At 40.2% G+C, this 13,792-nt stretch overlaps 1 protein-coding gene across 1 annotated transcript; it reads left to right on the top strand.

The window, feature by feature from the left end:
- The first annotated feature begins 339 nt into the window (after positions 1 to 339).
- napba (N-ethylmaleimide-sensitive factor attachment protein, beta a) lies at positions 340 to 12,805 on the top strand. The gene is made up of 10 exons (XM_086258835.1): positions 340 to 583; positions 4,068 to 4,147; positions 4,725 to 4,841; positions 7,168 to 7,214; positions 7,329 to 7,406; positions 7,510 to 7,565; positions 11,330 to 11,414; positions 11,647 to 11,751; positions 11,907 to 11,975; positions 12,624 to 12,805. The coding sequence occupies exons 1-10, from the start codon at positions 486 to 488 to the stop codon at positions 12,774 to 12,776; spliced, it is 888 nt and encodes a 295-aa protein (XP_086114961.1). The 5' UTR covers positions 340 to 485; the 3' UTR covers positions 12,777 to 12,805.
- The last annotated feature ends 987 nt before the right edge of the window (positions 12,806 to 13,792 follow it).

The following is a 13,792-nucleotide window of genomic DNA, read 5'->3' as shown; positions in this document are numbered from 1 at the left end:
TTATGTTTTAAAGTCCACAAAATAAAGAGTAAAGTTTTCAAATAAAACAGTATGGAGTACAAAGTACAATGCTGGCATAAAGAAATAACAGGTTAGAGGCAGATAAACACCTTCAGTAATTACTTGATTAACTCTAATAATTAATTGCTCAACAGGTGCTATTCATGCTCATCAAAGGTGTTGGGCACCATTAGATTACTAGGGGTCAACCCACACTTCTCCTAACTTTTTAGTTTTTAGTTTAGTTTCAACCTTGCGCCAGTTAGTTGCACTTCCGCTTCCTTCCAGCAGATGGTGCCATTGACTCACAACTAACGCTCCACTCTCGACGTCGAAGAAGAGCTGCAGCCTCTCAGCAACCAGCAGAGACGTCTCTCTCTCTCCTCTCTCCTCTCCTCTGCTCAGCTCTCCTCTTCTCCATCCACTGCGGAACATCGGCCTGTTTTCCTCCCGTCCCTCCTCCAGCGGCAGACACCCAGCTCGTCATGGACAACTCCGGGAAAGAGAAGGAGGCCATGCAGCTGATGGCTGAAGCCGACAAGAAGGTCAAAGCGTCCGGATCCTTCCTCGGAGGGATGTTCGGGTAAAGGATGCTCTGATTCTCTGCCTCTGTTTACCAGCTCGTCGTGGTGGTGGTGGGGAGGGGAGGGGGCTCTCTGCACACAGGGCCCATCTTCTCCACGGACAGGCCGCTTTATTATGTCTATATTAAGCCTGTGATATACAAATAACGCGCCTGACGCTCAGAAGCGAGCGGCACATGAGCCTGCATTGCACGCTTTTGTATTTTATCATCACCCTTTAATTTATTCCTTATAAATCCCACCGGGTGCGCCTAACTTTCACTATGACATTGTGTCCTTTTTTAAACGTTTATAAACGAATCATGGAGTCGGCTTCATGCCAGAAACACTGGCTGGCACCGCAGATTGTGCATCTTGGCAAATGTAAATGTGGCACATCTCTGGATGGTGCTGATGCTGAGGATGCTGGAGGTGAGCGAGTTTGGATGAAGCGTGAGACCGAGGCAAAGATGCAGGGAGGCGGGGAGAGCAGCGCAGGCAGGCCGGTGGTGATGCGGTGTTTGCGGGGGATGGTTTTCTTTTTGGTTTTTTATTTGCTCTGTGTGTGTGTGTGTGTGTGTGTGTGTGTGTGTGTGTGTGTGTGTGTGTGTGTGTGGGAATGGGAGTGAGTTAGCTTATTTCACGCGTGTGGGAGGGGCGGATGTTTAGCCATCATTTTTGATATGATGTAACCATTGATAACAAACAGCCGGTTTGCTTGAGGCAACTTATTAACTGAGGGCTCTTTGTGTAATAAAGAAAAAAAAATAGAAAAACATGTATTCTGTGCAAAGCAGGCCTCTCCAAATTCAAACTGACCCGATGGCCTCTGAGATTAGTCTCTCCAAATCTGACTGTTTACTATCTGAATCTGATAAATTTGGGTCAGATGATTGCAGCCAGCTTCAACTCAAACAGATATGTTTGAGGTTGGTATAAGGAAACACTGTGAACATGTGCATTTACCCTAATTATCTTTAAGGTTTAGATTCTAAAATCAATTAATCTGCATGTCCTGAGTATCTGTTAGAGTCATGTCGGTTTTATAAAGTTATACATAAAGTGTATTTTCAAGTGATTTTTAGGAATTTATCGTTATTTAAGAAATAAGAAAAGAAAAATAATGCTGGCTAATATAACTTAATATAACTAACTTAAAAGAGAAATCATCTGAGTTGTTTTGAACAGGATCAATGAAAACCTTTCTTACTACACAACGGAGACGGATAATAATTTTATTTGTTTGGGTTTTTTTGTTTTTTCAACTAATGGACTACTCTGAATATTTCAATTTTTGGTCCATTCAACTGACAGCTTGCATATTTAGAGATATAACATGGGGTTTTAGGATTTTATGATTTATGATCAGCCATTTTTTAAGGAACATCTAATTAACTAAAATCAAACATAAGATTAAGCAAGTAATATGAACCTAGAAGCCAATAAAATAGATCACACAGAACAATAAGTGGGCTGTCCAACAAAGCAGAACTGGTTATTATTAAATAACCATGAAAGAATAAGGAGGAGTAGCCACGATCAGACACTAAATCCCATATAGTCTTTTATGGTTAATACCAGAGTACCAAGTCTGGCATACAGTATCAGAAAATACAGTTATATTATAGGTCCTAAATCTTTGTTTATATATGCATATTTATAAAAGAATGGATAGATAGATAGATAGATAGATAGATAGATAGATAGATAGATAGATAGATAGATAGATAGATAGATAGATAGATAGATAGATAGATAGTGATTGTGACACAGTGTTAATAATTTTCCTTCTAACTCTACAACAGTTGTGTCCACACCTCATTGGACTATAAACTGAGACAAAGCTCTTCTAAAAGCAAATCATCCTGATAATGCATAAAAACACTTTTTCTGGCAAATATTTTGAAGCATTATCCTAATTAACTTTCATTTTATTGACCACTAGGACATTAAAAACTGCATGTCAGAGATCAAAGTTTTCTCATCTCTCCCAAAATAAGGTTTTAAAATGTGTTTTTTTCTGGCACCATCTTTACTTTTAAAAAAGTTTCCCATAGTTTCTGCTTCAGGATACTTTGAGTGTCATGTACCTCTCGAATAGTGTCTCTGATTGAGTTTGATTTGTCATGTAGTAACAGTTAAACCCATCAGTCCTTTTTGAACCTAATAGTTTTTGAGTCATTAAAATGAAGAAACCATATAAAAATTTGAGCAATTTCTAGATAGTTAATGCACTAACACTTCAGACACATACAGATTGCTTCATTTCAAATTCATTTTGGTATTGTACAGTGACAAAATGTCAAAAATTACATTGCTGACAAAAAACTGAGGACTTGACACAGAGCTACTTATTTGGTGTGCTAAAATTGAGAGCTAGGTCACTCAATAAGCTATACCATGATTATTTGATGAGTTTCTCCCCTGCGTTGAAAGATGAGACGAGTTAAGCTGTGGCTGTTTTGTGACCAGAGGTAGGTTGTAGATTTGTGATGCCATATCATATCATACATCTAATTAGTGTTGATGTATAATTTAAAAGCTGCATTTATTTTCCTACAGAAAGGTGCAGATGTTGTTGCTGAACAAAGCCCCTTCTTTTTTTTCATGATTTAGAGCTACTTGCCTTTTATTTGAAATCTTTTGTGAAAGATTTTCTTCAAGACTCTTGTATAAATATTGAGGGAAGTAGCAAAGCCACGAAATGTCAAATGCTGAACAAAATCTACAGTTTTTATTTATCATTGAGCTTGAGAAGGATCCTTGTTGGGTTTTAACTTTGTCTGTTTGTTGTGGTTTGCACGCAAAGAACACCGTGCGATATCGCTTTCATTTTTGCTCCCTAACACTGTTTTCCACATTTGTTTTTGCATTTTTTTACAGAAAATAAATCATTGAGTTGTTTTTTAAGATAAAAATGTTTGCAAAATTGAGGAAATGGTCCTTATTTAAATCACATTTAACAGATTACATTTCTCATTGCAAGAGAAATACGCATCTTTTATCCATATCTAATCAGCAAATTAGCAGCCTGCCTCTCTCGTTTTTATGGTTGCTTGGTTTATTGTCCTCCTTTTTTTCTAGATGCAAACCAGTCCTCTGTCCTGTGGAGTGTGACGTAAATACTTTGTGATCTAGTTCAGGCTTCATGTAGTAAACCAGAAAGAAATATGATGCACAGATGAGCACGGTTATCGAACAGGAACGAAAAATATAGTTTGAGTTGTGCAGCAAGTATCTGTGTGCACAGCAATACAATATGCAAGAGAAAAAGGATTTGATTTGAGACTTGAGAGTGTGTCAGCTGGAGGGGTTTCTGTCCTCTCAGCACGTATGTCCTTAAACTGGAAGAGCTGTAGTAATAACTTGTAGTGTTGAAGTAAATTTACATTAAAAAATAACATTTATGTCAGGTTCAAAAATGAGGTTGATGAAAACAGACAAAAGAAATTATACATTTTGTTTGACTTTGCTTTTTATGTGCATCCTTGTTGTGTGTTTTAGGGGGAACCATAAGGTGGAGGACGCCTGCGAAATGTACGCCAGAGCAGCCAATATGTTTAAGATGGCAAAGAACTGGAGTGGTGGGTGACACACACTTATCTACACACACACAAACACACTATCTACACACAAGTACATGCGTCACATTCATTAGACAGTAAAAAAAAAATGCTTTACAAAAAAAAGATAAACTCCCACACAAACACCCACATGCAGACACACACATGTATCTGAATGCTTTTACCCTCTGCATTTTAGTAACATATGAATGATTCAACAGCCTGTAGAAAACATCATGTTACCACATACAGCAATGAGATCTTTAAACATGGACTGATCAGTGAGATTTTGTCTGCAGGAGCCACCCTGTGCTCTACATATGCCAGATGTGCCAATAATAGCTCACGCTGTGCAGAATTTAGCTGTTTGGATGTGTGTTTTGATGCAGCCTGATGTGTGTCCGTCCACACAGTCAGTCGTGAGCATGGTCGTGTAATGCAGCAGGAGTAAAAAAATGAAACCTGGATGAAGTTTTTCTCATTCAAGATGTGACACTGTGTGTGTGTGTGTGTGTGTGTGTGTGTGTGTGTGTGTGTGTGTGTGTGTGTGTGTGTGTGTGTGTGTGTGTGGTTTGTGTGCGTGTGTGTGTGTTTTTAGCTGCTGGGAACGCGTTCTGTCAGGCCGCTCGGCTCCACATGCAGCTTCAGAACAAACTGGATTCTGCCACCAGCTTCGTCGATGCAGGAAACGCCTACAAGAAGGCCGACCCACAGGGTGAGTGCTTCTGTCACACAGACACACACATCTGGCTGAGTGACCACTACAAACTTACATTTAGGCCGTGCATTATGTCTCCTTTAAGTGTTGCACCACAGATTTACACATTTGCCTAATAACAGGACGATGGTTGGTTGCTGAGAGGAGACACAGGTCTGTTTGGGGCTGTGTCGGAAAGGTCTGCTGACATAAAACATGACTTTTGTTATGTAAGAACAACATTGTGGTGCACCGATGTTTGGCTAGAAGCTGCTTGGTTGATACGCAGATAATTGCCTTGATTTTAATCAGACCAAACTCACTCCTCTGAGATGAGCCGAGTGAGATCCAATTTTAATAGGTGCTGTTGACGTTCAGGAGATAAAACCATCCATTTATGTCAGCCCGGAGATAAAATCAGTGTGTTGTTGTTTTTTTTGTTCAAGGACTCTTATCATTTACCTCCTGATCTGGCTTTATTCAGATTTCTGTACTTCAAACCTGTCGCTTTAACAAGTGGAGAAGGGAGGAGCAACAGAAAAGGCACTAGAATTAAACTGACCATCTAAACTGTCCCCCTCTAGCCACAATTATACCCAAATTTGTCAATTTTCTTGGATTTCTTCACCCTTTATTCACAAAGTGCAACATAAGTAAAATGTTTAATGAGAAGTATCCAAATGTGCCTCAAGGTGCTTTATGTTTGTGAGGTAAAGACCCTACAGTAGGGGTGCCCAATCCCGGTCCTCGAGAGCTACCGTCCTGCAGCTTTTAGATGCATCCTTGTTCCCACACACCCGAATCAAATGAATGGCTTGTTATCAGGCCTTTGCCAAACATGATGGCATGCTGAAGAGGTAATCAAACCATTTGATTCAGCTGTGTTGGAGTAGGGATGCATCTAAAAGCTGCAGGATAGTAGCTCTCGAGGACTGGGATTGGGCAGCCCTGCCCTACAGTAATACAGAGAAAACCCTAACAATCACATGACCCCCTATGAGCAAACACTTGGTGACAGTGGGGAGGAAAAACTCCCTTTTAGATGGAAGAAAGTTCCAGTAGAAGCAGGCTTAGGCAGACGGGACTGAATATGGGTGTGTCAGAACTTTAATCTACGTTCATTATGCTGATTTTCTTAAGCTGGTTGTAGAATATGTGGTAATCAGTCTTCGTAGCGTTTGTGCTGGAAACCAACATTTGATTAGATTAGAAAAGCATTATATGAATGCCGGTGCTCTGTTGTTGTGGCCCATGCAGAAAAAACTTTCCACATCCCGTCAGAGGAGTGAGTTTGGAGTTTTAGAGAAGGTTGAAAGTGCATCATTGTAATGGAAAGACATTGCAGTGACATTACAACAAGATATGCTTGTTTTTATAATCAGTGGAAGCCATAATGGTAATTAGATTAAGATTGGATTAGCTGAGCTGCCCTAACTGTTTACTGTCCTTCTTTATCCTTTTTTTCTTACTTGTTTGTGGGTTTACATGTTTAAAGCTTCTCTGAACATTGGGCAGCAAATTCTGCTGTTTAAACATAGCACAGGGTCCATTTAAACCAGCCTGGCTCCATAAAAACATTCATTCAACACTTTTTAAAGTAGTAAAAAGAAGATTTTAAAGAATTTAAAGAAACAGGAAAAACAGGAGCCTCTGAACACTGTAGCTGAAAGGGCTCTACAATGGAGCTCAATGAGGCAGGATGCATAAAATTTCTTGACAATTTAACCAAAAGAATAGTGTTTGCTGTGTTTAGGTAAAGAAAAATACATGTAAAAACTGGTTAAACAGTTACTATTTGACAGCACTGGTTCATTTCTTTGCCTCTATGTAAGATGTTCAAAGCAGGAAAATCCTGTTTCTGGTGGTTGCTGCTTCCCATTCCCCCCAAAATGCAGTAACAGTTTTATCAAATTGCAACAGTTTTAACTGAGATATTAAAGAGGTTAAAGCTGACTCCACAGATGTGCTAAATGAATGTGCTGTGTTTACACTTCCTCAGTTTCCTCAGAACAACTACAAAAAAGTGTAAAGCTACACGGTGAAAGGGGAAGCCTCTGCATCACTGCATTTCTCCGACAGGTTTGGGCCCAGGGGTGGGATTGTTGGAAGATTAAAATGGGTCCCTGGTTTGCTCTAGGAAAATTAATATCTGGGTTGTGTTGTGACAGACTTCCTGCTTCCTGGTGATGAGCTTAATAAAATACAGCGGGTTATCAGGTTAACAGTCACATAGGGAGGAAACTGAAATTGGAGATTATTAATTTGACTTCGGGGCTTCAGCACACTTTCCATTTTCTTTGTATTTATAAAAGCCCTCCTTACCCTCTCATCTGTCTCTTTCCAGAGGCTATCAACTGTTTAAATCAGGCCATTGACATCTACACTGACATGGTAAGACCTCTGCCAGCCATTAGATCTCACTCTCTGACAATGATCTCAGTCTTTCCTTTGATTAATGTCCTGTACTGCCTCTTCTATCTATGTGTGTGTGTGTGCTGACTACAGGGTCGGTTTACCATTGCAGCCAAACATCACATCACTATAGCAGAGATTTATGAGTCAGAGCTGGTGGACATTGAGAAGGTAAAGTGGGGAGTAAAAGGACTTCCTCCCTTTCTTTGGGATGAAAAGATTTTGGATCTATGTGCGACGCTCTGAATGTCCTCGTCTGTGTGTGTGTTTTCAGGCCATTGCCCACTACGAGCAGGCAGCAGACTACTACAAGGGAGAAGAATCTAACAGGTAAATGAGCTGTTTAGCTAAAAGCTAAATAACTATATAGTACATACATAATGCTAAAACCGACATTTATTTATAGAGTCAGGTTTGTTTATTATTTTTGCAATCAAGCAGTGGGGCAATTTAAAAAACAGATATAAGAGCAAAACATTTACGATTATTGGATGTTGCTGAGCTGTGACTCAGCATTGAAAATGGCCACTAGAGATTTGTCTCACATCTTTCAATCTTAGACACATTTTTCATGAACTCAAGTCAATTTTAAACATATTTGAGAAACTAAACAATGCACAAAATATTTTTTTTGTTTTAAGTAAAATCAAGATGTGATTTAAAGCTGATGTGATCACAGTAAATGATCGAGGGAGTACACAGAAACAGCAGAAAGTCTCTGTGTGGGATTACACAAATCTTCTGACTTGGTAGATCACAATTACTGGAATTTTTGACATAATAATGGGTTAAAAACAACACATTACCATTTGCAGGTTGATAAATTAGAATATTAATAAAAAAAACTGTTCTAATAAACAATTATTTCTATTACTAAAAGTAGAAAGACCATTTTTTTCAGGTTACTCAAATGGACTCAGGCGCAGACCAGGAATCCTTTGCAAAGCAGTGATTTTATTTACAGTAAACACCAACTGCAAATATGTACAACTTGCAGGGGTTGGGGGGGCGCGGGGACCAGGGCTCCAGGGTCCGTGGGAAAGGGAGAGATCCACACACACGCCACACTGTTCGGAATTCCACTCCACTCTCTTCTGTAGGCACTCGCGCTTCTAAGCACTTTGCCACTCAAACGCTCTCAGGTCCCTTGGGTTTACAGGGACGGGTCCAGGAAGATCTATTCACACAAAGGACTCGGTTAGAAACAGACTAAGATAAATACACAGGTTCAGATCAGAAATTGCCAGCCAGACTAACATAGACTACTCAACAACCCAGTGACAATCTTAAATAGTGCTCAGGATTGCAGGAGATGAGCAGCAGGTGTTGTGATTGGAGACAGGTGCGTGGGCCAGAGGCAGGAGCCTGTGATGAGCTCACCGCAGATAGAGGAGAGAGAGCGAAAGACAGAGCGCATAAAACAACAAAAAAACATGTTGCCTAACACAGAGCCAGCCAGGGAGACACGGGGACCATGACAGTTTCTGTCTTCTCTACCCCTGTTTGTTGTCTCCTGGAGGTGCTCTCTCTTAAACTAACTGTGGATGTTAATGCTATCTTTATACATTTTTTTGCAGACCTATTGTGTTCAACTACTAAATTTACCCCACATTCATCAGCATACTTATGAGACTAGTATATGTCATGGTCCTGGGTCGGTGACCCAGCGCTTTTAGTTTGTTATCATTTTCTAGATGCTGATTGTTTAGGTTCTGTGTTATATTCGGTCTGCCTCTGTGTCTGCGTCTGTATCTGTCTGTCTATGGTGTCACCCCATCTGTTTGTGAATCTGTCTGTTTAGTTCAATGTCTTGTCTGGTTCCATGTGTCTGAGTTTCCTGTTTTATTGTGAAGGTCCGTGTCGTATGTGAGTGTGATCAGTTTACGTTTCCCCTGTCCCGTCAGCCCAGATTCCTCCCAGCTGTGTTGCCCTCCTGTCTGTCATCCCCTGATTACTGGTGTGTGTATTTAAGCCCTGTGTGTTTTCCTGCCTGTTACTCGGTGTCCTGCTTGTCTCGCTGCCTCTCATCCCTTTTTGTATCTTCTCAGGTTTGTCATTTAGCTTTCCCAGTTCAGGTCTTTAGTTTTGTCTTCTCTCTTGCCTGTTTTGCCTTCTCACCACTGTGTAAATAAATCATCACCAGCGTTATCATCTACTGCCTACGTTTTGGGTAGTGATGGGCAGATGAAGCCCCATGAAGCACTGAAGCTTTTCATCCAATTGGTTCACCCCAACGCGAAGCTTCATGAAGCTTCATTTGCTCTAGCAGGACACCTACTGGACGTAAAAATAATAGCTGGCATGAATTTGAAGAGTGTGGCATTTTGCACACAGCCTGTAAATGTCAACAACAAAAGGAGTGTGTAAAACATGTATATTGTAGTGATGGCAGTATACTGTGTATATTTATAGTGGCAGTATGGGAAATGATTATTTGGAAATGCTTGAAATGGAAATGATCATTTACTGTGAGGTGAGGTGTGGTTGGGGTGTGGACAGTGGTTGTGCTTTTGTAACGTTGAGGTATGGACAGCTACACACTGAGGCTTTGAGCCTCAGTCCTGCCTGTTCACATTTTATTCTGTAAAAACTAAATTTTCACTGCTTTTACGACCTTTTTAGTGGGGAGAACATAGCTAGGATTTAATGATTTAACAAATCTTTTGAATCCTTTGTCCTCCACAATGCTAAATGGCTGGGAGTCCTCAATCACCATGCTGACCAGGTCTTCATCTATTTGAGATTGTTCTCCTGAGGAAAGACAATAAAGATAAAGCACAAATATAAATATCACACACGTAACTTATAACAGTTGTATAATATTGTTATATCATTTAGTAACATTACTGCATCCTATATTATCATTGCATTTGATGGCTCACCTGGTCTTGCTCCACAATCGGTGTTCCCCTTATTCTCATGCAAAGCTCTGTAGTGCCTAAGCATGGATGAGGTGTTGTTGTTATATCCCAGCTCCCTGGCACATAGCAAACACTTCACCTTGTACAAAAGTCAAGACAGCTCAACATAAATTGTATTGCACCATCAGTATCATGAAAATACATCTTCTGTAGAAATACCTTGTTGGGAGGAATAAGATCAAAATGTTCCCACACAGGGGAGGACATCCTCCTCTTCTTAGCTGGCTCCATTCTCTCCTGACTTTCCTCACTCTCATAAACCTCCATACGGTCTCCAAACTCTCACTAACCGCAACTCTCCATCAAACACCCACATTTTTGAATGAAGTCTGAGGGGTTTATATCGCTGTCATATCTCGCGGCAAAGTTCGAACCACTTCATGAACCAGTCACGTGGTACAGCCGGGCAGCGAGGCTTCGGACGTCATCATTTTCAGCTCCTCCCATAAATGAAGCAAGCCTCGATACGCGCTTCGCGGAAACGCCCCCTCCATTACTCGACACACGCTCCGAAGCCTCGATACAGAACGTCCCATCACTAGTTATCATCTACTGCCTGCGTTTTGGGTCCTTTTTCCCCTTCAATACCACACGGCTCGTCTCAGCAGCCGTGACAGTATATCATTTTGTGAAAACTTGGAAGGAACCAACCAGATTATGATTACAGACAACTGAACAAAGGACAAAGGAAAACATAAGAGTTTACACAGAGGGTTAATCTGGAAGTGGGGTTGCTGATTTTATTGCTTATTTGGTATTTTTGTGTTATGGACTCTCTTATTTCTTTTGATTTGGGGAAAGTTGTGTTTCTTGGAGTTTGATGGATCACTCTTTAGTCTGATTAGTGAGAAAAAACTGAGAACCTGATCTGTAATTAAAATATAAGCAGTGGTTCTAGCCCTTGTAGGGGAAAATGTATAACTATACATGTATAAATGTGACTGTGATATTGTTGACACTGGTGGAGTGTTTCATGATAAAGCTGCCACTCGTACAATATGATGAAGTGGTCATTGAGTGATGCTCACTCAGCCAAGCCTGATGGTCTTTACAGCTGGATAATACGCTTTGTATACAGTCTGTGGGTAAAAAACTGTCAGTCATCTGTAGGAAGATTCAGTATGAAAGAAACAGCAGATGTTAAAGTAAAATTTCTTGTTTGCGTCTTTTCAGCTCAGCTAACAAATGTCTTCTGAAGGTCGGACACTACAGCGCTCAGCTGGAACAGTACCAGAAAGCGATTGAAATCTATGAGCAGGTAACAACTGATTGTTATACCCATTTTGCTTTTATAAATGCAATAATGTTAAGTTTTTATTGTATTTGAAAAGAACCCTTTTTTATAATGTTTCATCCCATTTCAAAATTTATTGGTTTATAAGTGACCAAAAATGTAAAAATGTATCAAGTTAAAGAGAGGGTTTTAAAAACTGGTCGTTTATGACATTTGCCCACTTCGGTTAATGTTTGTGCCTCCATGTGTGTTTTAGGTTGCAATGAGCACCATGGACAATCCCCTACTCAAGTACAACGCAAAAGAGTATTTCTTTAAGGCATCGCTCTGTCATTTCATTGTGGATGAGCTCAATGCCAAGGTAACACAACAAACAACAACTATAGCCAGCCACTGAGTCCGCACAGACACATGCACACTGAATCTGATGTATTTGTGGGTCGGGTTTCATGCTTAATTGTTCATTGCAGAAATCAGTTTACACGTACCGTTAACACTAACGCCTGTGTGTTTCAGTTGGCCATCGAGAAGTATGAAGAGATGTTTCCAGCCTTCTCAGACTCCAGAGAGCTCAAACTGTTAAAGGTAAATTACCTTTTCTTGTTTTTTTCAACGTAACTTTCTAAGTTTGCATAAATATTTTATTAAAGGTTTTAACGGTTTATAAAATCTGTTACGCTGAAACAATAATTTTATGAAAAATAATATAAACACTCTTTACAACAAGCAGGCAGTGATTTATGAAAGAAATTCCTGGAAAATTTAAATGTAATTTGTGTTTTTAACCTCTGCAAAGGTTTAGACTAAACTTTTCACCGAAAGTGAGGAGCTGTTTATTAGTGGATGCATTGAAATGTTTTCAAATGTTTGTTGTATATTTTTGTAGCTCTCCATCTTTGACTTACGTGATTAAATAACAATTGCATTGACTTAGTGCACCATCTTGTGGTTCAAACTGGCATTACACAAAGGTACAGCCCAGCCTTACCCCAACTTCAGTTGATATGTCTTCAGATATTGCACCTTTAGTTAAGTTTAGACACTGAAATCAAACATGTAGATTTCTTTCAATAGTATTTAATGTAAATAGTCATAAGAACATTACGATGTAAAGGAAAGCCCACAGAATATGATCATTAAAACACTGCTGCTACTAATCAGAGCTTAATTGTGCCATTTGTGTGTTTTTTCCCATGAACATTTTTGCCTATTCGCCACTCCTCTGTGCAACAGAAACTGCTAGAAGCCCACGAGGAGCAGAACAGCGAGGCGTTCACGGAGGCCGTGAAGGAGTTTGATTCTGTGTCTCGCCTGGACCAGTGGCTGACCACGATGTTGCTACGCATCAAGAAAACCATCCAGGGGGACGCTGGGGACCTGAAATAGACACACTTAGAAGGGGGAGAGAACAAAGGGGGGGAATAGGGAAAGGGGCCATTGAAGAGAGAAGGAAGATGAGAGTGGAGGGGATTAAATGATGGGACAAGAGACAGGCATGTATCTTAATGGATGTGCAAAAGTAGAATAAAGTAAAGGCAGAAAGATGAAAGAGGGTGGGAGGTGAAGGAGTTTACAGTTGTACATATCAGTCTGCATGTGACCTGCCCCCCAATGAGCTAAGCATCACCTTTAAATCACCTTAAGATCACCCTGTGTCTCCCGGTCCTGCAGTATTGCTCTCGTAACACTGGACAGAATTGTACTTAAAAAGTAAGAGTGGAAAGAAAATGTGTGTGTGTGTGTGTGTGTGTGTGTGTGTGTGTGTGTGTGTGTGTTTGTGTGTGTGTGTGTGTGTGTGTGTGAGAAAGAGTGTGTGTGTGTGTGTGAGAAAGAGTGTGTGTGTGTGTGTGAGAAAGAGTGTGTGTGTGTGTGTGAGAAAGAGTGTGTGTCCACACCAGAAAGGTAAATGAAACTGTCTGATGGGAAAGTTTGCAGCTTACATGAGATTTAAGGAAATATGTTATTAAAAAAAAATATTGAGAAATATTATTTATGAGATTTCTGATATTTATTGTCAATACTGAACATATGTATTGTTTATTAAGGTGCTCAGTGTTATGATTTGTCTTACTATTTTAGGTATTAGCCCCTCAGCTCTCTCTCCTTCTCCTTTCTCCTTTACTTCTTCTCTTCCTCCTCCTCTTTCTCACTGTCCTCTCCGCATCCCCACACCCTGTCAAATCAGAGAAATCACCCATTGTGATTGGTTGGCTCTTTGTGTTCAGGCCAGTGGTGGTTCGGCACAGTAAGCCACCAGTGGTGACTCCTGTCACTGCCTTGTTTTGTGCATGTCTACTGTCATGTTGTTGTAAGTGTTTTCCGTGTTGTGCTAATGTGTGAAGAACATACATGTAGCCTCGTATCATTTGTGTGAAATCGGTAAATATGTACTTCAGAGACCG

This window comes from Aulonocara sp. 'chitande type north' Nkhata Bay, linkage group LG13 (genome assembly GCF_057382095.1).
Source record: "Aulonocara sp. 'chitande type north' Nkhata Bay isolate Kocher_YH1m ecotype deep benthic linkage group LG13, A_spYH_male_GT1.1, whole genome shotgun sequence".
NCBI lineage: Eukaryota > Metazoa > Chordata > Actinopteri > Cichliformes > Cichlidae > Aulonocara > Aulonocara sp. 'chitande type north' Nkhata Bay.
The sequence above is the reverse complement of the archived record's forward strand: the minus strand, read 5'-3'. Positions and strand labels throughout refer to the sequence as shown.